The sequence below is a fragment of the Leptonotus elevatus genome, chromosome 2 (genome assembly GCF_054856555.1).
Source record: "Leptonotus elevatus isolate MCC_2025b chromosome 2, RoL_Lele_1.0, whole genome shotgun sequence".
NCBI lineage: Eukaryota > Metazoa > Chordata > Actinopteri > Syngnathiformes > Syngnathidae > Leptonotus > Leptonotus elevatus.
Genome location: NC_141240.1, coordinates 13410244 through 13434147, shown reverse-complemented (window position 1 = coordinate 13434147; position 23904 = coordinate 13410244). Strand labels below are relative to the sequence as shown.

Sequence of the window (23904 nt, the reverse complement as noted above, 5' to 3'; positions counted from 1 at the left end):
GATCACGAGGCGTGAGTCGCGTGACCAGCTCAGTGGCCTAGTGGTAGAGTGTCTACCCTGAGTTCTATTCCTGGCCGAGTCATACCAAAGACTATAAAAATGGGACCCATTTGCCTCCCTGCTTGACACACCAAATGATTCCCAAGCGCGGCCCCTGCTGCTGCTGCTCACTGCTCCCTCAGGGGATGGGTCAAATGCGGAGAATGATTTTCGTCCCACTTATGTGGGTGTGTCAATCTGTGGCCCTTTTATCTGGAATCCCGCGGGTCACGTGATTCCCGAAAAAATGTTAGCCTCTAACACAGGTTAACCAATATCTTGGTCAGAATGACCAATTTGTATCGGTTGGCCCAATAACCAATATGTATATTGGTTGAAAACACCTACTATTCTAGAGTGGTTGTTTTAATCAAAGGGTCTGTCAGACACATGACTACCAGCTAGATTGGTCAAATGTAACCTTTTTGGGTGGGTGGGGGGTTGTGGGGGGGTGGGGGGGGTACATTTGACCAATTCGTTTTTAGTGTGTAGAATAAAAAAAAACAGAACTAGTAAAAGAAGAAAAACAGAATAAAGTTCCCAAAAGTCTGGTGAATATTGTGCCTATATGCTACCCTGGATTCTCTCTTCTTTGCCCACCCAGGGCGGCGGCCATCTTGCCCAATTGATTAGGTACGGCCAGGATTCTCGCCAGTCCGCTTGCCCAGGGCCGCGGCCATCTTGGCCAATTGAATAGGTACGCCCAGTATGCCCCATAAATACATAACTTTCTTTGTTTCCAGACATTAAGTTGATTAAAGTCACTATAAACACTAGTTATATATATATATTAACAGGTTTGACAGATGGATTCATACAGATTTATAAGCAATGTTGACATCTCAAAAACAATTTGAGTTCTGCCAACTTAAATCTTTATCTTCAGTATTGTGCAAATATTTCGCATTGTTAACACCCCCACCCCCCACCCCGCTCCTTTTGAATGTGCGCAACGCTTCCTACAGCGAAGAACAGAGAACTCCAATGGGTCTGAGTGGGTCGTATGAATTGCGATTTGCATTCTGTGCATGCTGCGGTTGACCCGCTGGTTTTGTTCTGCATGCACAAAAGCATCACAGACCACCTCTTGTGTGTTTCTCAATTTTGAAGGCGAGTTGTTGTAGGCTAAAAGGTCAATATTTTCGGCAGACACAGATGAGACCACGACGGAGCTGTACTTTTCCGTAGTCTATCAATCCATCCTTTTTTTTTAAGCGCTTACTCTCTTTAGAGTCTCGGGTGAACTGGAGCCTATCTGTAAGGCAAAGCTACATTTCTGCCATATTTCACCTAAATGAGTCACTTTGAAAACTTTGCTTCTGCGTGGAGCCATGGAGATTTTGTGTGTATTTTTGTGACTGCCTGGCTCTGTTTGATTGGTGAAACTGTCACTTGTGGTTATGTTGGATTGGTAAACAGAGACAAACTAAAATAGATCGCACAAGCAATGATAAATAAACATTCATGTAGTGAGAACTCAAGTAGCTCAACATAATGGAGTAAAAGTAGTGTTTTTTTTTTTAACATAGGTATATATGTATGTAAATATGTACAGTATGTTGCATTACTCTTACAAGTAAAATGTATCCAAAAGGTTACTTGAGTAAATGTAATGTAGTAAATGTTGCTAATTTGCTACCCACATCTGCTTTTAGGACAAATGGCAGTTTTAAAGAGCCACCATATTAAAATCTTTAAACTGAAGGCTGAGAAATGTTGTGCTTTCCGGCCACCCCCACGTTCATTCCTTCTGTAGTGACAGAGGGTGTTTGTCAAAAGACAAATAAACATGAAATGAACATGAATGAAACCAGATGTATTTGTCTAATTAATAATTAATAGCAGGCATTACAGGAAACAGGAAATGATGAAAAATCACTTTGCCAAACCTGAAAAGACCTGAAGGAGCCACGATTCCATTTGCCTGATTCACAAACGTAAACATCCTCACTACAAAGTAAGATTGAAGGTTATACAAAGTAAGAAAAAAATAAGTGGCTGTAAATCAGGCACATCCACCAGATCGCAGCAGGAGTACAGTTAGATGGGGGAAAGAGACTGACAAGCATAACAAAAGAAAGCTGACACATTCAGAGCTGAAAGGAATACGCCACTTAAAACAAAATTTCCAGTATTCGATTAAGCATTGTCTATAAATAATAAAAGTGCAAACATCTCTGTCATCTTATTCCCTGATTTTTTTTTAACCGATTAAGTATCAATATAAGAATACACCATGGGCAACGCCATCATCCAGGTCAAGATGACATAGCCGGTGCGTAAACAATAGCTGCCTTCATTCATTTGATTGCATAGTTTTTAATAAATGGTGTGTTCCTTTAATGCAATGGCTTGCGATCCACTATCCAGTGCCTTGGCGTTAATATGTCATAATTAGTGTTGTGTTTTCTTCAAGACCCAATTGGAGCATGGGAAATCCACCTGAAACTTAAAGTGTCTGCTCCTATTGCTTGTTAACCCCGACAGTTTGACTGAAAGCCAAGATGGAGAAATGGGAATGAAGGGAAAGAGAGAATGGCATTTGAACATGAAGCCCCTGTGGCCGCACATACGCACGCACGCATACACACACACACGCACACACAGGTTTGTTTTACTATCTTTGTGGAGCCATCTCATTGACATAATGCATTTCCTAGTCCCTTCCCCTAACCTCTACCATCAAAAAAGATTGCCTACCCCTATTCCCTACACTAGCTTACCTACTGTTCCTTGTGCAACTTCAGATGTTGAACAAAGTTAGAAGTTTTTGCCTCTTTGTCAGTGATCTAATCTTGGACATGATGCAATTAATTTTTTTGTTGACGACTGGATCACAAACGAATCAGAAAAGTCACGGATCGGATTGTTTAAAAAACAAACAAAATTAAACCAGATATATAGAACTTTGTCTTAATTTATTAAAAAAAAAAGCTTTTACCCATTAAATTCTAATATATATGTATATAAACTCAACATGTCTAATAATGCCGTTAGGATTTAGGAACACAACTTTAAGTGCAATATAAGGCAAGATCCATAATTATTTTATACATGGTCCACGGCTTCCCTGACATGTCTGAATGACGCCGCTGTGTCAACCCAGCTCGCAGCCTTAGACACAAGCGCACACACACCGAGACGGAACTTTATCGATAACATACATTTTCATCTTTTTGTTTTGGTGGAAGAAGCAAGTCTTTTCAAGTCAAAGGGCTCAAGTCAAAGTGAAATCACAAGTCATTGTTGTTAAAGTTCAAGTCGAGTTGCAAGTCTTTTAACATTTTGCCAAGTCGAGTCTAAAGTCTTCAAATTCATGACTCGAGTCACGCGAGTCGCGTCCACACCTCATGCAGTTAAAAAACTATTTTACTTTTACTAACTTCCTCAAGGTCATTTAATAAAGAGGTAAAAGCTATCAAATGTGTGACCTTAATTCAGAATATCAATCACTCAGCCACCTGAACGACGCCGTCCCCAAACTCCACAGCCAATATAAAAGCTGATATTAATCAGGGCAACGCACTTTGGAAGCTGTCTCCATTAACCTGGATAGCTTTGTAGATTTTGGCTTGTAGGTAATAAGTGTGTAGTGCCTTACTGTGCTCTTCTGACACTGGATACTGGTGCTGTTGAACCTCAGGGCCGGGACACTGAGCGTGTTGCCTTGAATGTGAAAAATACACTCGTAGTTCCTCTGTCCGGATTGTGGCTGGGGCAGGTTCTGTGCCAGGAGCGTGATTGGCCTCGTAACTCCAGAAGGGATATAGATCTGAGTGGAGGGCAGGATTTGAGGACACTCCTGGAGATAAGAAAATTAAGAAGCAAGAGGTTTAGATGTGACCAGAAAGTAGATACAGATCAGGATGGACAAAGTGTTCTGGACATAGTGCTTAGTAATAGTGCTACATTCAAATTCAGAGCTGAGAGATACAGAATGTACTTTACAGTTTTATACATCAGTTAATATAGCTCTTAATCACATACACAAACACAAAAATAAAACAAATGGACTTCATAGGCAGGCCCACAAATAAATAAATAAATAAACAAATGAATAAATAATAAATACATAATGGAATGGTTATTTTTAATGCTGGCAGAGCCACTGGTGGCCTTGGCTCGGTCTGACAGTTATGTGATGACATTGTGATGGTAAGTTGTCTTTATTGGTTATGAATGCCACACAAACGTTCACAAAATCCCTAAATGAATACTGGATGGTTCTCTTCCACTCTGCTTAATAACTGTCTTCAAAATAGCTAGACAAGTATCGTAATTGCCAACGACTGTTGGAGGAGGCTTATCGCAGTTGATAGCTGGTATTTGATGGAGAATAGAGGAAGAAGAAAAAAAGAGAAAGAAGAGAACAAATCGATGTGGTAGCTGGACTGAAGCAGATTGTCAACAAGAATGGTCTGAAGTATTCACAGGTGGTGATGAAACAGTGATGGACTGACGCTATGCCTCAAGGCTCCAATAGAATGAAAAAAAGAGGACTGCGTGCGTGCGTGCGTGAGACCAAATATATAGGCTCGATGGTGAAGTATCGAGTCTGAAGTAGCAGCTATTGTTAACGTTGAGGGAGCATGTTCAAGCATCTGTTCCAATTACGACACGGAAATCCTGCACGGTACACGCACGCACAAACACACGTTTATACAAAAAACAGAAACGTGGTAGCAGCCGAGGATTGTGGGGGCTGTTTCATTAGGAGTGGTGACAGGTGTCAGAGCTGAGTCTGCATCAGATAGTGGAGCACTGTGACACAATAGGACACACAACAATCTCCTCTGACTGGGGGATTCCATTTGGTTTAGAAAATGGCTACAAACAAACTATAGGTAATATAAACATCAATGTTGATATTGATACAAATTAATAGCATTAGTAATATTAACATTGCTATCACAATATCAGTATTACTGCTGCTGCTAATACTACCACTACTTCTATAACTCCTCTTCATCCACCTCCTCCTTTCCTACAACTACTCCAAAAACAACAACTACGACAAATACGGCTACGGCTACTACTACTGCTACTACCACCGCTACTAACAATAATAAGAATAAGAATAAAAAAAATTCAAAGCACTTAAAGACACTTTATAAAGAATGAAAAAAATATAGCTTTACTCTGTCAAAATGTTAAGTTATCAAAAATGGTTCCTTGACCTATAAAGGGCTACTGGGGACCTCTTGGGAAAATAGTACCATATCATTATATAATTTTAGGTTCAATTGTATCAGGGCTGTAGTACTGTAGGCCTTGTGTTTGGACTTGACTGAAAAACCCTTGGCATTTGATTTGGACTTGTCTCGGATTCGGCCATTGGACTCACAAAATATTTTTATTGACTCGACCGAATCCATAAATTGTTTTATTCGTGAAAATGAACATCCTCCTTCAAAAGAAACTTGAAATTAAGTGTTTCAGATTTTCTTAATAGACCGGCAATGACATTTGCCACTCGGTAACCATGGCTACAAGGAGATCAAGCTACCGTGTGGCCCTGCACTCTAACATTTTAGTTTTTCCATGTTTTGCAGAAACTGACTTTTTTTTTCTTTCTGAATATTGTTAGCTTCACAGCAGCAACTTAATCCTAGTTAAAAAAAAACTAAAGCAACAGTAATCTTAATTTGCTGAGCCAAACAATCAATGTGCATTTTATGTATTGGATAATCACAGAATCTAGGTGGGCATCAGGGACAGCGGACCTTGCCGCAGTGACACGTTTATTTACTTTACTCTTGATCTAATCTTGACTCTGACCTATGTGACTCGAACTTGACTTGGACTTGATATAGGTGGACCTGACTACAGCCCTGATTTGTAGTAAAAGTAAAGAATGACTACAGGAGAGTATTACTAACCCAGTGGGTGAGCAGAATGTGAAGCGAGGGGGAAGGAGAGGAAAAGAAGCAAGGTGGTCTTCATGGGAGCAATTCGCTTATTTATTAAAGTGGGAGATGAGGCCTGATGAGGGCAAGTTGGAGCTCTGCTGCATGGGAGTCATCCGCATCGCTTTGAGCTCAACTCATTCCCACGTGGTCAACATGCACAACCACACGCATACATACACTCACCTCAATACACCCACTTCTACTCCACACCAAAGTTAATCTTGCCCTTGGCACTTTGAAGTCAGTTAGCACACTCTTAGTTGTGGGGAGTGTTTTACATTAGCCACAGGGCAAAACATTGGAACCCTGATCAAAGTTGTGAAGGTGAAGCCCTCAGCAGAATTGAGTTTGAAAACTACACTCACTCCTGTGTCACAACGTGAAATACAATCAAACATATTGGAAGGAAGCTTTGAACTATAAATTCAGATTCTTTAAAACTATTCTAATCCAATAACAGTATGTGCATTTTCATTTTCATATAGAGTACATTATTTTCTTTCAGAATATGTCATTTTTAACTAGACAATTTAAAAAATATAATTTTTATGTGCCATAGCAACAATGTTATTGAATCAACATTTACATTTTTTTTTTACAGTATTTTAATTTATTTTACAATATTTAAGTGCAGACTTGCGCTGTTCATGAAAATAGGGCCACTATTCTGTTGACTTAACCAGACCCAAACCTGGTTGTGGCAACTTTCCTGTTATATGATGATGCCTCAGCGGCTGTGGCTCAGGGCGTAGAGACGGCAGTTCAGTAACCAGAAGGTCGGCTGTTCGATCCCAGCTCTCCCCAGGTCATGTGTCGTTGTGGCCTTGGGCAAGGCACTTCACACACATTGCCTCCATAGCTACTCACACTGGTGTATGGAAGGTGCAAATGTTTGATGGTGGTCGGAGGGGCCGTAGGCGCATACTGGCAGCTTCGCGTCAGTCTGTCCCAGGGCAGCTGTGGCTACTTAAATAGTTTACCGCCACCACAGTGTGAATGTGTGAGTGCATAAATAATGTATTCATTCCATTGTAAAGCGTCTTTGAGTGTCTAGAAAATTATTATTATCATAATCAGCATGAGTTTAATGTACTTGAACATCAAATTATTTTTTATCTTGAAATTAATTGAAATAACAATAATCTGTTCCAGCTCTGAAATAAATAAGTAAATAAATAAATAAATACCGGTAAGTAAACAAATAAATACAGTAAATAAATAAAGCATAACCCCCCAAAAAATAAGAATTTGTCGCATGTTTCTATTAAAGAAAACTAACAATGCACTGTAAAATATAAAATTACAGATACAAAATTAAAATAAAACACATAAGTAAAGAAAACGGTTTTATGAAGTGTAATTATGCGTGTGGAAAACAGAAGAACTGGTCATTGGGGTCTCGTCGCCTCCTTCTGAAATGGTTCATAGAACTGCAACAATAAACTGTGGGGACCCTATTCACTGTGGTGACCCCTTGTCACACACACACACACATGCACGCACGCGCACGTACACACGCACACCCCCCCACACACACCCACACCCACACCCCCAAACCCCCACACCCCCACACACACACACACACACACCCCCACACACACACACTCTAGTCCATTTGTGTGATAATGACATCATGAGCTGTAGTCAGTCGTGCCAGCGATTAATTTTGTGCTTACATCAATGTTAGTGTCTCTTCCATTCTCATTGTAATAACTGCTTTCATCGCGCCCCCCCCCCCCCACACACACACACACAGTTGAGCACTCGTAAATCAAGTTTCCAATCATCATCATTAGAAATGTCTAGAATGCAAAAAACATACACGTTTATGAACACATGAATCAAATAGTGGACTACGAAGTAGAGGAATTCGGAGCAGGAGGGGACAAAACTAAACGAAGAGTTCCTTCATTTACGTGCAACTGTGACACACCTGAAGTCATCAGGTCATCTGCTTGCTGTCTTCCCAATTTACAATTACTTCCTATCAGCAAGGAGATGTCCTAGCCACAATGATGTCAGAGATGAGGCAAGTGCACTGATTGGCTATTGGCCATCACCCAGGAGGCCACCTTCCTGCAGCGCTGACGCTCTGTGAGTATGATGGATGAGGATGTATCTCTGTGTGTATATGTGTGTGTATATGTGTGTGTGTGTGTGTGTCAAGGGGTCACCACAGTGAAGTGGGTCCCCACGGATTAGCGTTACAGTCCAATGAACCGTTTCAGAAAGGAGGGGACAAGACCCCATCGACCAGTTCTTTTATATCACGCACGCGCGTACACACACACACACACACACACACACACACACACGCACACCAAAGGAAAAGGTAGCGATATGATGACCACATCTCCCAAGAGAACGAGACATCTGTTGAGCAATGTCTCAGTTCAACACATTAATATGGGTGCACCATTAGAGACTAGGTGCAACAAAAAGTAACAGATACACTCAACACATAATATCTCAATAAAATGCTACAGTGCCTCTAGTGTCTCTAATCCCAAAATATGTACACATTTAATCAACATTGGAACAGTTCAGGGCTCTATCTCCACGGATCTCCTCAAATATTCTGCCTCTTTAGCTCCTTCCCTCACAGTTTAGTTGAGTTTCTCATATAGGCTTCCTACAATACATCACCTAACAAATAAAGCGAGTGCATATTGCAGAACTTCTTTAGCTGATGCATCACATTAGCCAGTTATGTCTGTGTTTCTAACAATGTTAAAAAGCTGCAGATTACCATATTAAAAAAATACAAGCCGAGAGTTTAAACATGGGCTAGCCTCAGCCAACCAGGAACAACAACTCCAAAGATGACAACAGTTCGTCACTGCAAGTGTGGAAGGGGGGGGGGGGGGGGCACATAAGACTGCACACTTCAGTCTCTATTTCCGTAGACAGGTGCACAAGTAGAGAAGTAGAGAAGTAGATACGTGCGCTAGGCATAAAAACTGGCACATTTTCATTTTCATGTCGGGGCAAGTCTAGTTTAGCCTGTTTGTGAATTTGTGTACACATGGGTCAATGGCTTTTTCTTTTACGTGCCCCAATACACCTGGCAATTGTTGACAGAAAGTAGACTACACATATAGACCAGATAAAAGCAGATCTAAGTCATTTGTAACAGCTTTAAGCATTGAATATATTTATGTTTTTGGAGGACACAAATTTAGTAACGCCTCATGCACTTAAAACATATTGTCAGTGGGTTCTTGTAGAAAAAAAATAATTGCTGTTTATGTACATTTTAGATCGGTGTTGTAGTGGTTACTTAGGTGGAAATCTTGTATGGCTTTCATGGCTGATAGCATCTCTTAGCAAACTAGCAAATAGATTTGCGTTTAATTTCGTTGAACATAATAATCTGCTTTCTATTTTATTTAAAATAAACCATTTTCTTGACCTAATTTTACCCTGGATTCAGCCCTGGATTTGTACTCTCTTCTTCTCTGATGAAGAAGTACAGTGTTGGCATTGGATGTCTGCCATCTAGTGGGAAGGGGAATTCCTACATTTGCGGTCCATTTTCAAGGTTTATTATTTTTCCCTGTTGGGGTGTTATGAGTTGTACTTGGCCTCCAGTCAGGTTAAGGTTAGGGGATGTCGTGTGTGAAGCCCTTTGAGATACTTTTATGGTTATGAATATAAATTTGACTTGAGTAGTGGTGATCACTGTTGTGGCAACTTAAAACTAGGGATGCAACGATAACAGCAATATTGTAATATCGCAATTAAAACTGCCACAATATCGTCGTCGTCATGCCACGATATTAAAAGCAGCACATCTGTTACAAATGTCACATTGATTTCCATTTGTGCAGTTTTAGCACCCTCTAATGGTTAGTTTTTAATGCCGTTTAATTTTCACAGGGCATGTTTTGGCCCTTATATGTTTAAAATCCACGCTAATGGTCAGATCAGATCAGTCAATATGTGGAGGTACTATGTGTGCTTGTATTAGTAAGTAAATGCCTCAATATATATATTATATTTAGGTATTTTTTATATATAATATAATATTTTTATATTTTTCATTACTGTAATGTACAAAAGCACAATATTGTGTGTACTTTTTTTAGTATGAGCTCTTTATTTTTTTATTGTGACCTTTTTTGTGTTGCCAACCTCCCCACAATAGTGTGATAATTATCGCATCGTGACCTTTATATCGTAACAATATCGTATCGGGATGTTTGGATATCGTTACATCCCTACTTAAAACTAGGCTACAGTAAACATTATTATGGCCACTAGGAGTGTGGTCTGAGGACCAGCAGTTTCCCATCCCTGTTATAAGCTACGCTGTGTACTATATTGTTTTATTAAATGTGTGCAGAACTGTATATTTAATTCACCAAAATTTCCTTATGCTGCATTACAAGAGTTTCATTACAGGGAAGACACTAGTGCAAGAAAATAATGCAGAAACACTCAAAATGCAGCGTGTTTCTGAATTATTGCATTCAACAAGGGTGAGCAGATATCATCCCCCCTCCCACGAAACAGCTTTACTTTATGTGACCAGCAAAATGCATCCTTTAAAAATTGTCCTTGATTCGTTCCTTTATGGTGCTGACATTGTCAACCTTCGTGTTCGTTTCAGTTCATTAATCATTCTTAATGCCAATTTACACAGCATGATTTATTAATGTGATCTGCATCTATAGACAGACGGTGGACACATACAGTAAAGAACTGGTGTAAGTGCCTTTGTCAAGGAAACTGTCTGGAATGGAATCATGTTTCTGTTTGCGGGCGGAACCTAGATAAAAACCCACACTAGTATGGGTAGAACATGCAAACCTCATACAATCAGACTCCGAAGTTTGGTTGTTTCAGAACAAGCGGTCAAAGATAGAATTGAACAAGGGAACTTTGCAGTGCGAACAACTCTTGGGCACCATGCATTTTCCTTTCTTTTTGTTTGTCTAACCCAGTGACGTGCAGTGAGCTCTAGGTTTGTGTTGGCAGCCAATCGTAAATTGAGACGCACGCACCAATTACAAATGTGTGTGTCGGCAGGCGAGTGTACAACATATCCTAGGGTGACCATATTTTCATTTCCAAAAGAAGAGGACACTCGACCCGACCTCGAGTTTACTCCAAGATGCCATGCATTTAAACTATTTTAACAAATGCCTCCTCTACTGAAAAAATAAACAAACTCTCTTTTGAAGTCTTACATTTTTTGCTCCGCCAATCTTTTTTATTTTTAACTTTGAGCAGGGTTCGCAACCATCGCCTTCGGTGCGGCAGCTCAACATTTGCCACTCAGCTAAAGTTCTGTGCCACCGTCACAGCCAATGCACGGTCTGCCAGTCATGATAAACATGTTTGATTTAATTTTATTTTTATTTGTCTCGAACAAACACTATATATATATATATATATATATATATATATATATATATATATATATATATATATACATAAACTTAATATAATTCAGAATAAATACATTTCCATAACTAAACAGAATGAATCACTTCTACACCAGTCAACTTCCCAGCCCCGCATACATGACCATAAATGACAATTTGTTTCTATACTTAAATTCCTTAACTTTTTGACACATGTTGCATTCATTGCACACCGCCTCCCATTTTCCGCGCAATGAAAAACGGACAATTTCAATTTATAGAACTCGCCCAGTAATAAAATGGATATCTCCCTGTGAAACAGCCTAATTCCTCACAAAATCAAGCTAGTAAAAGCAATAGCAATGCCGAACATCATGTAAAGTGAAACAGCCAGTTAATCGAAGCACATCCACAGTCTTTCCTTAATAAAATAATAAAATAAAAAATAAATAGAAGAAGCCAAATGGTTTCAATTTTCATTTCAGCCTTGGGCAGGCAGTGCCTACCTTGCCTGCCCTGACCGCACGTCACTGGTATAACCTTGTATTAATTACTACTGTGTAACACTTAATGGTTGCTGAAACATTTTGAATTTATGGGTTTAGAGATATTGATCCAAGAACATTATCTCTAACATGGTGGTCTCCAGACCAGGTGGATCACAACAAAGCTGGAGAAACGATTGTGTATCTGACCTCTATTTTACTGACTGTACAGACTTCTTCACACACATCTCCATTCGAATACTGTAGTTCTGTGTGTTATCTCTGATGCCCAAGCGTGATAGCATGCCAATCTGGATGCTATCGAAGCCCAGATAAGTCAAAGAAGAGGATGTTGCCGATTGCCATCAGCTCGGGGATCAATAGGAGAAACTAACGTTCAAACTCATATTAAATGGAAGTCAGTCCAAATAACACCACCAAGACAACTCCATCTTGCGTCACATATCCTCATAGGTCTATAATCTACAAAACTGAACACACAACAATCACATCTAGAGAAATTAGGAGAACATCAGAGAGGGCATCGAGAATATACAGGAGGGTTAGGGGGGATGAGCTAAGTGCTCTTATGTAAGATATGATCCCAAAAGTCTCAAGATGGCTAATTGATTACTTTAGCCACAACATAAAGAGGTTGTGGCTGAAATAATCCCCTGAGCTTTTAGAGTTTTATGCAGACCATAACCATATTCTTAATAATCCAGGGCTTTGCAGGGGCTGGAGTGAAAAAAAAAAGAATGGTTGTATCTAATAGGAATATTAACCAGGGACTGGAACAAAGTTATTGGTTCCCTTTCATTCGAGCTCTGAGACTCACCCCGGTGCTCCATTTCAATAAGAAAAGTTTCCATCTACTTTGCTCAAATGAAGCGATTCCCTCGACTGGTGTCAGGTATAAGGAGGCCAGGCCCCATCGCACCAGATGAGGAGCACTTGCATTCAATGAAAGACACTTTGAACTGTAAGAACTCTTTTGCAGAGTCCACCCACTCATCTCAGTCCCTGACTATGGGGGATAGAGAGCGAGGTGGAAAAGGCAGTAAAGCAGCCAAGATAAAACATAAAAAGTTCATACCATTGGAGGCTGAGAGGCTGACACTAAAAATGTGTGGGTAATTAGAAGTCCTGATGACATCCCCCAATTTCAACAAACTCATAGGTACTTTCCTGATCACTTTGCAAAGAAGCAATTTCATGATAAAAATCAGTAAGAATATAGGAATGAATAATTCCTGTCTCGGCAGATACAGTAATCTGAATTAAAAGAAAGTAAGTCAGGTAAATGGCAGAGAATTATTAAGCAGTCATTAAGGAAGCAAAGGCGCAGGTCGTGTCATGACCCTCAAGTAAGCTTTCAACTCCTGAATGGTTAAACACGCCTCACATCCTCCTCCCACTCATCTATCCCTTCACAGGCTCTCTTCAGGATTAATGTTGCTGCTGCCATTTTCAGGTATTCTTTCTCATATTCGTTTTAACTTGTCTAGTGCTCTGTCACAGCTGTCTTCCACCAACTCTCCATAAATTGCTTACTCATATATTCTCTCAAAACTTGAAACATTGTCTGCCAACGCTGAACACCGACAATCATTTAGGTATTGGTATTGTTTCTTATGAGATTATTTTCAATATCAACATGTTTTTGTGGTTATTTTGGGGGAACTTTGGGCCCTATTGTTTAGGGATGAAACCATAACGGCAATATTGCGATATTAAAACTGCCACGATATTGACGTCGTCATGTCACATTATTAAAAGCAGCGCATCCGTTACAAATGTCACATTGATTTCCATTTTTGCAGTTCTAGCACCCTCTGGTGGTTAGTTTTTTAGTGCAGTTTAATTTTCGTACGGTATGTTTTGGTCCTTCTATGTTTCAAATCCACGCTAATCGTCAGATGAAGAGGAATGTAATATGCTTGTGAACCGAGTCAATATGTTGTAGGTACTCGATGTGTGCATGCACTAGCAAGTAAGTACCGCAGTATTAAATTTTATTAGACATTGTATGTTGTTTAAATGCATTGCTGTTATGTACAAAAGCACAATATTGTGCTTCTTTTAGTATGAGCTTATTTTTTGCAATATCGTGACCTTTTTTTTTAACTCTTTGACTGCCAAGCATTTTCAGAAAAGAGGATATGTGGGTGCCAGCTGATTTAAGCATTTTGACTGATCTTTCAAGATCCACAGAAAATGTTGTGTTTGGAATATGGAAACACAGATACTACCAAATTAAAGATTGAACTCTCATCTTTCATCAGAAAAAAAAGTTAGTTTCTACCTTATTCCGTTTTTCAGTAATCAACAATAGAAAATAGGTTAGTTTCATCCAAATGCTCTGTTTTGGACCAAAATACGGAGAAATCAAGCTTTTTGTGAAACGATATTATTTCATGCACTCTAGTGAATTTGACACCTTTTTTTTCCATGAATGATGCCACAACACCTAAACACTACCACCAACAATGAAAAAGTGTTTTTTGATAGCAAAATACGTTTATTTACATTCAACAGTGTAACAATTTGACAAAACAACTTGGCAAACTATTTACAAATGTGTGCAACTGTGGTATTATTTACAATTGTGTGGATGTTTCAACTACACAGTTTTTCTTTTTGTGAGGTATATTGTGTAAAACTCCCTTGCGTGCAAGGGGACGCAGCATGATTTGCACCACAGATTAGTTTCACTGCGATTGCCCCTTCGCGTGCACTTTCTTGTCGGCCTTTTTTTCCGGGGAGTAGCAGGTATATACTGCAGTGTGTGTTTGGCCATGTTGTCATCAAGTCTGTTTGGCCATGTTGTCATCAAGTCTACTCTCAGGATCATGATACGGTGACCTGGTGTTACGTCTGGCTTCCTCATGTCCTTCAGTTCCTATACCGGGTGGTAAGAGATGTTCTGATCCATCTTATCCACTCACTTCATGGTGGCATCGTAGTCCAGAACCAGTGTCTTCTCCGTGATCAGACTGTACCCGCTCCTCCGATGAATATACATTGGACTCGGGGTACTCTTCATCGTCCGATTGAACGTCCGCCTGTACAGAAGTGCTCGGTTGTGCACGTTTTCTAGCCGGTGAGGCTTTACGACGTGATCGAAGCCGCCGCGTCAACGCTTCCAACTTCGGCGTCAACCTCGGAGTCACCATCATCATCATCAATGTGCTCTTTAGCATTGGTCGATGCTTTTCGTCTTTGAAAAAAATGCTCAAGCGTGAGCTGCTTGCAACCGGTCGCCATTTTCGCTTCCTCAGCCATTCTCCCCTCAACACTCTAGCTCTGCCTCATGTCTTCTACTGACTCCTATCCGATCTTGTCCAAAGAGTCATCGCTGCCATCTAGTGCCCAAAAATAGTCATTATACTAACTCGATCTGCTTGATACTTTCAGCACAGCTTGCCAAGGCTTTCCACCCCCCCCCCCCAAAAAAACCCCACAGTGAACGTCTTTTAACGTCTTTGGCGGCACTCATTTGGATTTTACTAAACGTTATTAAACGTTTTTGGCGGTCAAAGAGTTAATATCGCCATCCTCCCCACAATATCGTGATGAATATCGTATCGTGAGGTTCATATTGTGATAATATTGTATCGCGATGTTTGGGTATCGTTACATCCTTACTATTGCATTGAACTGCAAGTCTAGCACAAAGCGCGGTCTAACTGCGTGGTGGTAGGTAGGTGGAGTTTTCTTTTCTTTCTTTTTTTGCTATTTTCATAGAAGCGCACAGGCAGCAATGGCGATTTTAGACCGAGCGCATGTACGCCTGTCTACCAAATTAGAGACCATTATTGTAATTTGTGTCAGTGTGGTGCTTTACTTATATTATTAGTTGACTGTTGAGGCAGTGTCAGTTTGGTACCTACTCAGTGACGGTGTAAACAGTTGTGTGAATAATTGTGTGAACCCTAACCTCAAGCTAAGTGTGATAGGCTCAGACTCCCTGTGATCCTGAAAAAGAAGCTCCTCAACAAAATAACCCTTTTACAGATTATGTAACATTATCTTCAGCTCCAAACTATTTTACTACGTTGTGAGAAAACCGACCACAGCAAATTAGAGCTGTTAAGGCCAGCAAAAAATTGTCACAGTTAATTGTCCAAAGGGTAATTTTGCATAGTACAAATTGAAATCATGCCTTTATTAATTTGCAGGGAGAATTCCTCCACACTTTCATCAAGGAGTCCCCTGGCGGTGTGTGCAAGCTTGCAACTAGGCCGCCGTCACAACTCCTCCCCCATATGTTTTACTGCAGATGCTCCACCTTTCGCTTCTCATCTCATCTGTCTCTCTCCATTAAACACGGCGGCGATCAGAGAAGCATCTGGAGATGCATCTTTAAGCTTTAATACACTTTGAATAATTAACAGACACATACACGCACACGCACACACACAGGATGCACACATAGCGAGTCTATCAGTAGCAGACGGACCCAGAGGGAGAAGGGAAGCTCACTCGGTGCCAGCCTCAGACACAGAGCCTCTGAGCTGGGCTGCCCAATGCTGTGCGGCGGCCTGAGATCCAGCAGATGCATACAATGAAAAAAAGAAGAAGCTGTGAAGCTAATCGACAGAAAGAGTGGACGTCTGCCTCTTTCTAATTGACGTGTTGCAGCTAATGGCGTGAACAAGAGGATAGAGGAGAAGGGGATTGGTACGGATCAAAACGGGGTGCACAATGAGCTGTGATGCACACGTGCACGCATACGCGCACATTTTTGTGTTTACTGCAGCAGTGAGGTGACAAAAACATATGAAAATAAAGCCAGCTCACCCATCACACTGATATATTCTGTAATTAACACGGAGAGGGGCACAGGCACACCTATCTCGTGTTTGCCTGCTGTTCATCAGGAGCCCAACATGGCCTTCTTCTGATTATCAATGAGGACACAGGTTCGACTCCCCACAGAGTAGCTACAGTCTGCATTAAAGACTGATTTGTATTCTATTTATAATATGGAAATAGGTCAGACTCCTGGAATGTGCCGCATTTATCAATTGGCCAACACAATTTTCAAAAAGTAAATGTATATTATTAGCAATGTGGGTTTTTTCCACTCAACAACATCCTTACACAGAGAAGACTTGAAAGTTGACTGTCCCAGTAATATTTATATTTGATTAAAATTGCTATCTTCAGAGTTCTGTAGATAGACATCAGATTACCTCAGTTGGTATGACTAAAGGATTAAATATAGGTGTGCTTTTCAGCAGTTATTGTCGTTTTGTTATGTGACAAGAAGTTATTGCATAGGTGGTTTACCTTGTAAAATTTGCAGTTAACATTTTCTTCAATGGTATGGCAAATAAAAATCCATAGATTCAGTTTTCTATATAGTGCTTCAATTAACCTAACATGCATGTGAATAGTATGTGGGAGGAAGCTGGAGTACCGGAAGACACACGCAAGTAAGAACATGTAAATTCCACACAGGAGGATCTGAAATTAGATTTAAGCCAGGACCCCTTGACTATAAAGCAGACGTGCAGACAACTACTTCACCTGCTGCAACATCTAAAAATGTCACTGAAAATGTTCTATGCGGCAACACCTTGACCCTCATAGGGGGCCGACCAACTTCCAGGAAAAGACAGTAAAACGTTTGTGTAAAGGTAGGGTAATCAGGTCAATTTTCAGCCCAATTTTCTCTCACTTTTATCTCATGTACTACGTTTCTGTGATCAATTATCTGATTATCTGAACAGATTATCCCCTGGGGTTATGTGTGTTAAGAGCGAGTGCCAGGGCCAGCAACTATAAATGTTCTATTTCCGATCACGAATCGTCAGTGGAAGCGTAGAAATAAATAAAGATCACCTGAGATGACAAAGAGAAGGGTTGGTGAGAACCTAGCTGACAATTCTTTACTATTTGATTTTTTCACCACAGGTCAATTTATTATTTTCAATACCAGGTCATGCTTTATAGCGCAAGTCTTGATTTTTTCGTGAGCAGTTTTTAGCATAACCAACATTTGATTACATTTCTAGTACATTTTGGGGAGAACCCATATCGATAAAAATGCTAATAAAGGGGTTTTAAAGGGAGCCATTGAAGCTATGATGGCAGCATTGCCTCATCCACACTAACCTCACTAAGAACGGAAATGGTACAGTATGTATGCTTTTTTTCATACAATGTTCCAATTGATCTAATATCCCCGAATGGGAACGCAGTCATAGGAAACAACCCCTGGGCCCAGTCTGATCCACCAACTAAATGTTGGAATCAGTGGAGCAAAGACAATTTGTTTGTTTCTGTGTTTGTTTGTCCTTCTGGTGTTTGTTTCTCTCGCTGTTTGTGTTTATGCACATTTGTTGTTGATGGCCTGCTCGAGTGTTTCTCCAACTAGCAATTTTCTGCCTGGTCGCCTCTCATGTGCTTCGGTCTTTATCGACTGTCACAACATGGTGGATTTATATATATTTACAGATCCAGGAAGAGACAGGGAAGAATTAAATTTAAGAGGCCAAGCACATCTGTGAGGATAGCATAGTACAAGTACTAATTTCCTGTGGCTTAGATAGATGCAATTTTTCTTTCGACTGTGATGTGAAGTCAGTCTGAGAAACATCAACAAATGCCTTTGGGAGGACAAGCAGTGTAGTGTGACTTCAATCATGCTGGCATGTGACTACTAATGACACATGGGGGAACTTTTCCAGGCAATGTGTGTACTTTATGTGGCTTTCAGCAAGGGCCACACAATGGCACATGCGCACATTGTCATGCGAACCAATGTATGCTAACAATATGGATTTTGTGCAAAAAGTAATTAGCCTAGCTTATTGTTGGATCTTTTGAACAACTTCATTCTAAAAAAGAACATGTGACAGTACTATTGCTGTTTGATCAACTGCATGCATTATTGTGTGCTTTGCCTCTAACACAAGGACACATAAAAGAATGTGTAAATGAAAAAAAAAAATCCATACTGATTTGACAGACCAGGCTGCATTTTTCATTGTCATTTTACAACCATAATTTCAGCAACAATATGTTGATATGTAGATCACTGCAGATCACATGTTGTGTGCATGTGTACCAAGTGAGATTGGTAGCCATGGCAACATCTGCATCAAGACAAGCAACAGGTGGCATTATAACTCCTCAACAATCAGGCTGTCAAGAAAGGCACAGCAACAATAATGGCAAATCCAGGAAAACGGGAGAATCTTTCACATTGACAGATGGTAAACTACTTGTAAATATCACATGAATTTTGCAGGTATTTCTTTTGATAATTGTTTGCGAATGAAAGAATGAATCTGAGCAAGTAGCCAGCACTCACCAGGTTGTATTTGAACCACTAGCACAAATGTTGATTACAATAGTTGAGCAAATTCCCCCAGACACTTATGTACTTACTTCCATCAATACTCACAAATAAATACAGCAAGATCAATGGTGCTATTGTGGTGTTTGTTTGCATGTGATTATATTCGGAAACGACCAACCTGTGAGGTGTTGACGCGTCCCTCCTGGAAGGAGCAGTCGCTGGCATCCTGTGTGCACATGTGGCGATATTTGCACCAGTGGCAGGGGAACTTTCCATCCACACAGGACAGACACCTGCATGTGTGACAGAATGTGATCAGCTTTGATGGAAAAAACACAGACGGAAGTGCACATTTTGCAATAAAAAAAATTACATCAAGGAAACATGTAGCAAAAACTGACATTTCTTTTTACCCGCGTGTTTTAAGTACATTTTATTCAAATGAGCAAGACTTTTTGATTTGCACTTGCATTCCAATACAGGGATGGTTGTGCTCTACCTAGTAGGGAAGATGTTAAAATACATGCCAATGCTGAGATTCAAAGTGCATTATTAAATAAATGCAAAATGGGGTCTGAATAAAAATGTGATCCACACAAACATGCCTGCAATGTTTGCAGAATAAATAAGACAGAAGGAATCTCTCTCAGCTGATTAGTGTTGCAATGTAATGATTTAATAATTAAAATGTATACTTAACTTGACTATAATAAAATGTATATTTATCTACAATACATCATATTATAAATATCTTATCATAAATACTGAGCAATTTTACAAATAAGCATTTCCAATGGGTGCTCTATAAAGAGTTAACTTTTTGGGCTTAATTTTCGTGCCCAGCCCAAGTCTAGCGCAAAACCCGGACTAACTGTGCACTTGGGTGGAGTTTTCTTTCCTTTGATATTTTGGCAGACACATGCAGATATTGCGTGAGAAAAGCCGACAAAGGTGCACAATCTATATGGCTGGAGTCCATGTCTACACGTTTATAACAAACTGCCAAGGGACCTCCACGTGTGCGGATAATACACACACAGTGAATAAACACGTTATTCTGAATAGACATACTGCATTGCTCCATCTTTTCTAGAAACAGCATATAGAGGACAGCTCTTCTTTAAAATGAAATATAGATCAAAAAGTGCAATTACCAATCAAATATTTTCTTAAAAAAATACAAATGAAAATCGTGGTGAATGTGTGTCACCCGCGTGAATGTGCATCACTGCAGAAGTGGCAATGACATTGAAATGACAAGTGTAACAGTGGTCTTGCGTATTAGGACTTTATCCGGGCTGTCAGCAAGACCAGAGTGGAAGATGAAAACATCACACAGAGAGAAAAACCAGAGGAATCCACTCTGCTCTCCTTATGCTCCATTCTTAGAGGCTTTAAGTGCAATAAGCTGGCAGTCGAAGATAAGCCTTTTCCCCCAGAATGCCTCTTGTTTTTCTTTCTCAAAAATCAGGGAGGAAAGTGTATAAAAACATACAGTACATTCAGAAGATGATTTGACGACAAAAACAAGATTATGGCTACCACTAATTGACAATATGAGAGAAATCTGTGCAAACCCATTAAGCTTGTGTAAAACTGTAAACTGTTGGATGTACCACATGCTACAAAGTGAAATGATTGCAAACTATTTGCGATAGTTGAACATGTTTCCATATCAATGACTGACTCTTGATGAAACAACCATCCACCTTACAGAAAATCCTCACTAGGGTGTGCTGGAGCCTATCCCAGTTGACTTGGGGCTAAAGGTGGGACACCCTGGACTGGTTACCATCCAACTGCAGGACACGGACAACTAAATGATAAATGGACTGCTTTTTACATAGCGCTTTAACTACACCATATGGTGCCCAAAGCGCTTTACAATGACTCACATTCACCCATTCACACGCACATTCACACACCAATGGCAAACTGCTGCCACGCAGGGCGCTGCCAGGTCCATTGGCAGCAATGTCAGTGTCTTGCTCAAGGACACTTCAACATGGTCACCAAGGATGAGGATCAAACCCACAACCTCACGGATGGAAGACAACCACTCTACCACTGAGCCATGCCACCCACACTATTCAAACTCTAAAGACAGTTGATAGTTTTCAGTTGATCGAAATGTAGGGTTGACGACTTAAGTGAAGCGAAGTTGCAGCTCTTGCTGGATCCTCACAAGGAGCGATAAGCTCTTGAGGCCTGACTGAGCTGCAGCATGAGATACACAATCAATGGTAGCGGATTACCATAGGGTGGGTGAGAGGTGCTCTGAGGTTATGCTAACATTCTGATGTTTGTTAGGAGAGCTGGTGAGTCAGAACCTCCTCACTATTAACCCTGGGGTTTATCGATCTCTCCTCGCACCGGCGTGTGTATCCATGTACGCACTGTGTGAGGCATTTGGAAGCAAGCTACACAAATACACAGAATGGGAGACAATTTGATGCACAGCATGTCACCTGCATTGACGTAGCAGTATTCCTCTGGGTCACCTGGATATTGGAGTTCTAGTGTGGAGCTGTCACTGATTTGGACAACTGGCCTGGATAAGTGTACTGCTATACTCGAGTCAATAACACCCCCCCGCCCCAACATCAGCGCCGCTATTTACAAGGCCTAAGCAACAGAGTTAAGTCAAACACATTTTCGTCCTCTCTGAGCTCATTTTCTGTGGTGAGAATCAATTATATAAATATTTTGAATTGGTCGCAAAGCCATGTATGAATTCCTTATGAAAAGTTGGTTGCAAAATCAGTGTAGTAAAGTATATGATGGCAGTAGAACACTAGATGTCCACTTTCTTTCAATAGTAACCTTTATACTGTAATGACCACATTGTTCCCACCTTGCAATCTGACAAAATGATCCTGCTATTAAGGGTGTCCATTAACTGTTTACAATGATTTCATTGATTCATTGGTTTGCTCAGTTTTTACACTGTCAAATATTCAGTATTAATTAAATGTCTTTTTTTTCTTATGTTTTTAGTTTAAAGTATGTCATTCTAAGAGCTGTTTGAGCCAGATCTGGTGCTTTGCTGCTATTTTGTTTCCTTGTAGGAAAGTTTATTTCTGCTTTGTTAGCAAGATCACACATCAGCACAACAATTCATGTCTTATCTGATTGGATTTGAAACTACTGTTTATTCATTTTGAGTAATTTAATCTGTTTCATTGTGTTGCCATTTTTGATGAGTTAAGTTACAAATGTGCTTTTTCCTGGTTTGGAACATGTCTTGTTATAGTCCTGTATTATGGCCATGTGTTTGACCCTTGTGATGATGATAACATTTATTTGGTCATATATGCCTTTATTATGTCATATAGGATTTAGCATGGTCTGAACTGGAGCTACTGAGTGACACTTTTGTTAATATGTCGAGGTTTCTCTGCATCCAGACCGCTCAACGTTCTTAGCCAAAGCCTCTCCGTCAAGAGTTTTCTTCAAGACCAACTGAATCCAGCCTTGCTCTTTGTTATTACTTTGTATTTTTGTATATAAAGGCTCTCTGTTTTCAACTTATCGTGTCCTATCTGCTTTTGAGACCAAATTCCACACCTCACGTGAAAACATAGGCATTTAAACAAACAAACATAAGCATTTAATAAATGCACGCCCAACCACACCAACATCCACCCCATACACACACGCACACATAAATGTGAATTCTTTTGTAGATGTCAAAATGGCCATTGAGTTCAGTTCATTACTTTATGAGGACATTTCTGCAAAAGTCTCATGAGAAAGACGGTCAAATATTGTCTAATGAGGATCCAAAGCAGTCATGAAATGGTGCATTTAGCTCTTAGCTCTTCAGCTATAGAAGCAAATGAGAAGGATCTCAGCAGGGGATGGAGACTCATTATTAGATATTATTGCATCTTGTCACGGTGAAGTCCAAAAGCAGCAAGTACTCATGTCTCAAACCCCAGTTTAATTAAACAAGGTCACACATATTGGAAATTGGAGCGCTAGCAAGCAGGAATGACTTGGTGCTTGTGTAACCACAGCAAACTCCATAAACAGCTTCCAAAGATGCAAGTGTTAAACATACTGTAAGTTTACGGAAGCTTGTATCGGTCTGAAGGGTGGAAACAACATTGGACTTTTGTTGACATACGACACCATCCTGAGCTCTTTTGAGCTTTTTATTTTTCAGACTTTTTATATTCTAATGCAGTGGAACTGAACATTTTTAGGGCGTTCTTTTGTCCCTATTATTTCAAATGAAGTAGCAACCTGAACAAGTGGTTTTGAAGTTGACGTTAAGTCTTCTTTTTGTGTCTTCAAAATGGTGTTATATAGCAGTCTCCCATTTCTTCACACAGATCTTTGCATGGGAGTTGAACTCTGCAAAGTCTTTCTGTCTACAGGGGTTGGGCAGGAGAGGGCAGGTGAGATAGTGTTCCATGGTGTGGTCCGCTTCTCCATATTCACAGATGGTTGGTCCAGTCTTGTAGTCCCATTTGTTGTTGAAGTTAAGTGTGTTTTTTGTTTTTACATTTTATTATTAATAGTGCTTAAATTTTTTTGTGAAAAGTATGCCCATTGTAGAAATGCTTTACTTATTTAGCCATGTTCAGCAGTAAAATGTTCATGTTTTGCCTATAATTAATTTAATACTTCATTATTTTCATTCATTATTTTTCATGTACAATACCTAGAACAACCTGCCACTTTTTGACCGAATATGACATCACATGTGCTCAGACCTCAGGACGACCAATCACGGCTCACCTGTTTTCTGGGTTTGGTAATGTGATTTTTACAAGCTAAGCCGT

The 23904-nt window shown here is 40.1% G+C and overlaps 1 protein-coding gene across 2 annotated transcripts in view; it reads right to left on the bottom strand.

The window, feature by feature from the left end:
* The window catches only part of LOC147178498 (plexin-A1-like), a 221003-nt gene that overhangs the window by 61351 nt on the left and 135748 nt on the right, over positions 1-23904 (bottom strand). For both annotated transcript variants that reach the window (XM_086067345.1, XM_086067346.1), the window contains exons 9-10: positions 19293-19407; positions 3641-3841 (exon numbers count right to left, since the gene is read on the bottom strand). In XM_086067345.1, the coding sequence (XP_085923471.1) occupies positions 3641-3841; positions 19293-19407 (316 nt within the window). The remainder of the gene's footprint in view (positions 1-3640; positions 3842-19292; positions 19408-23904) is intronic.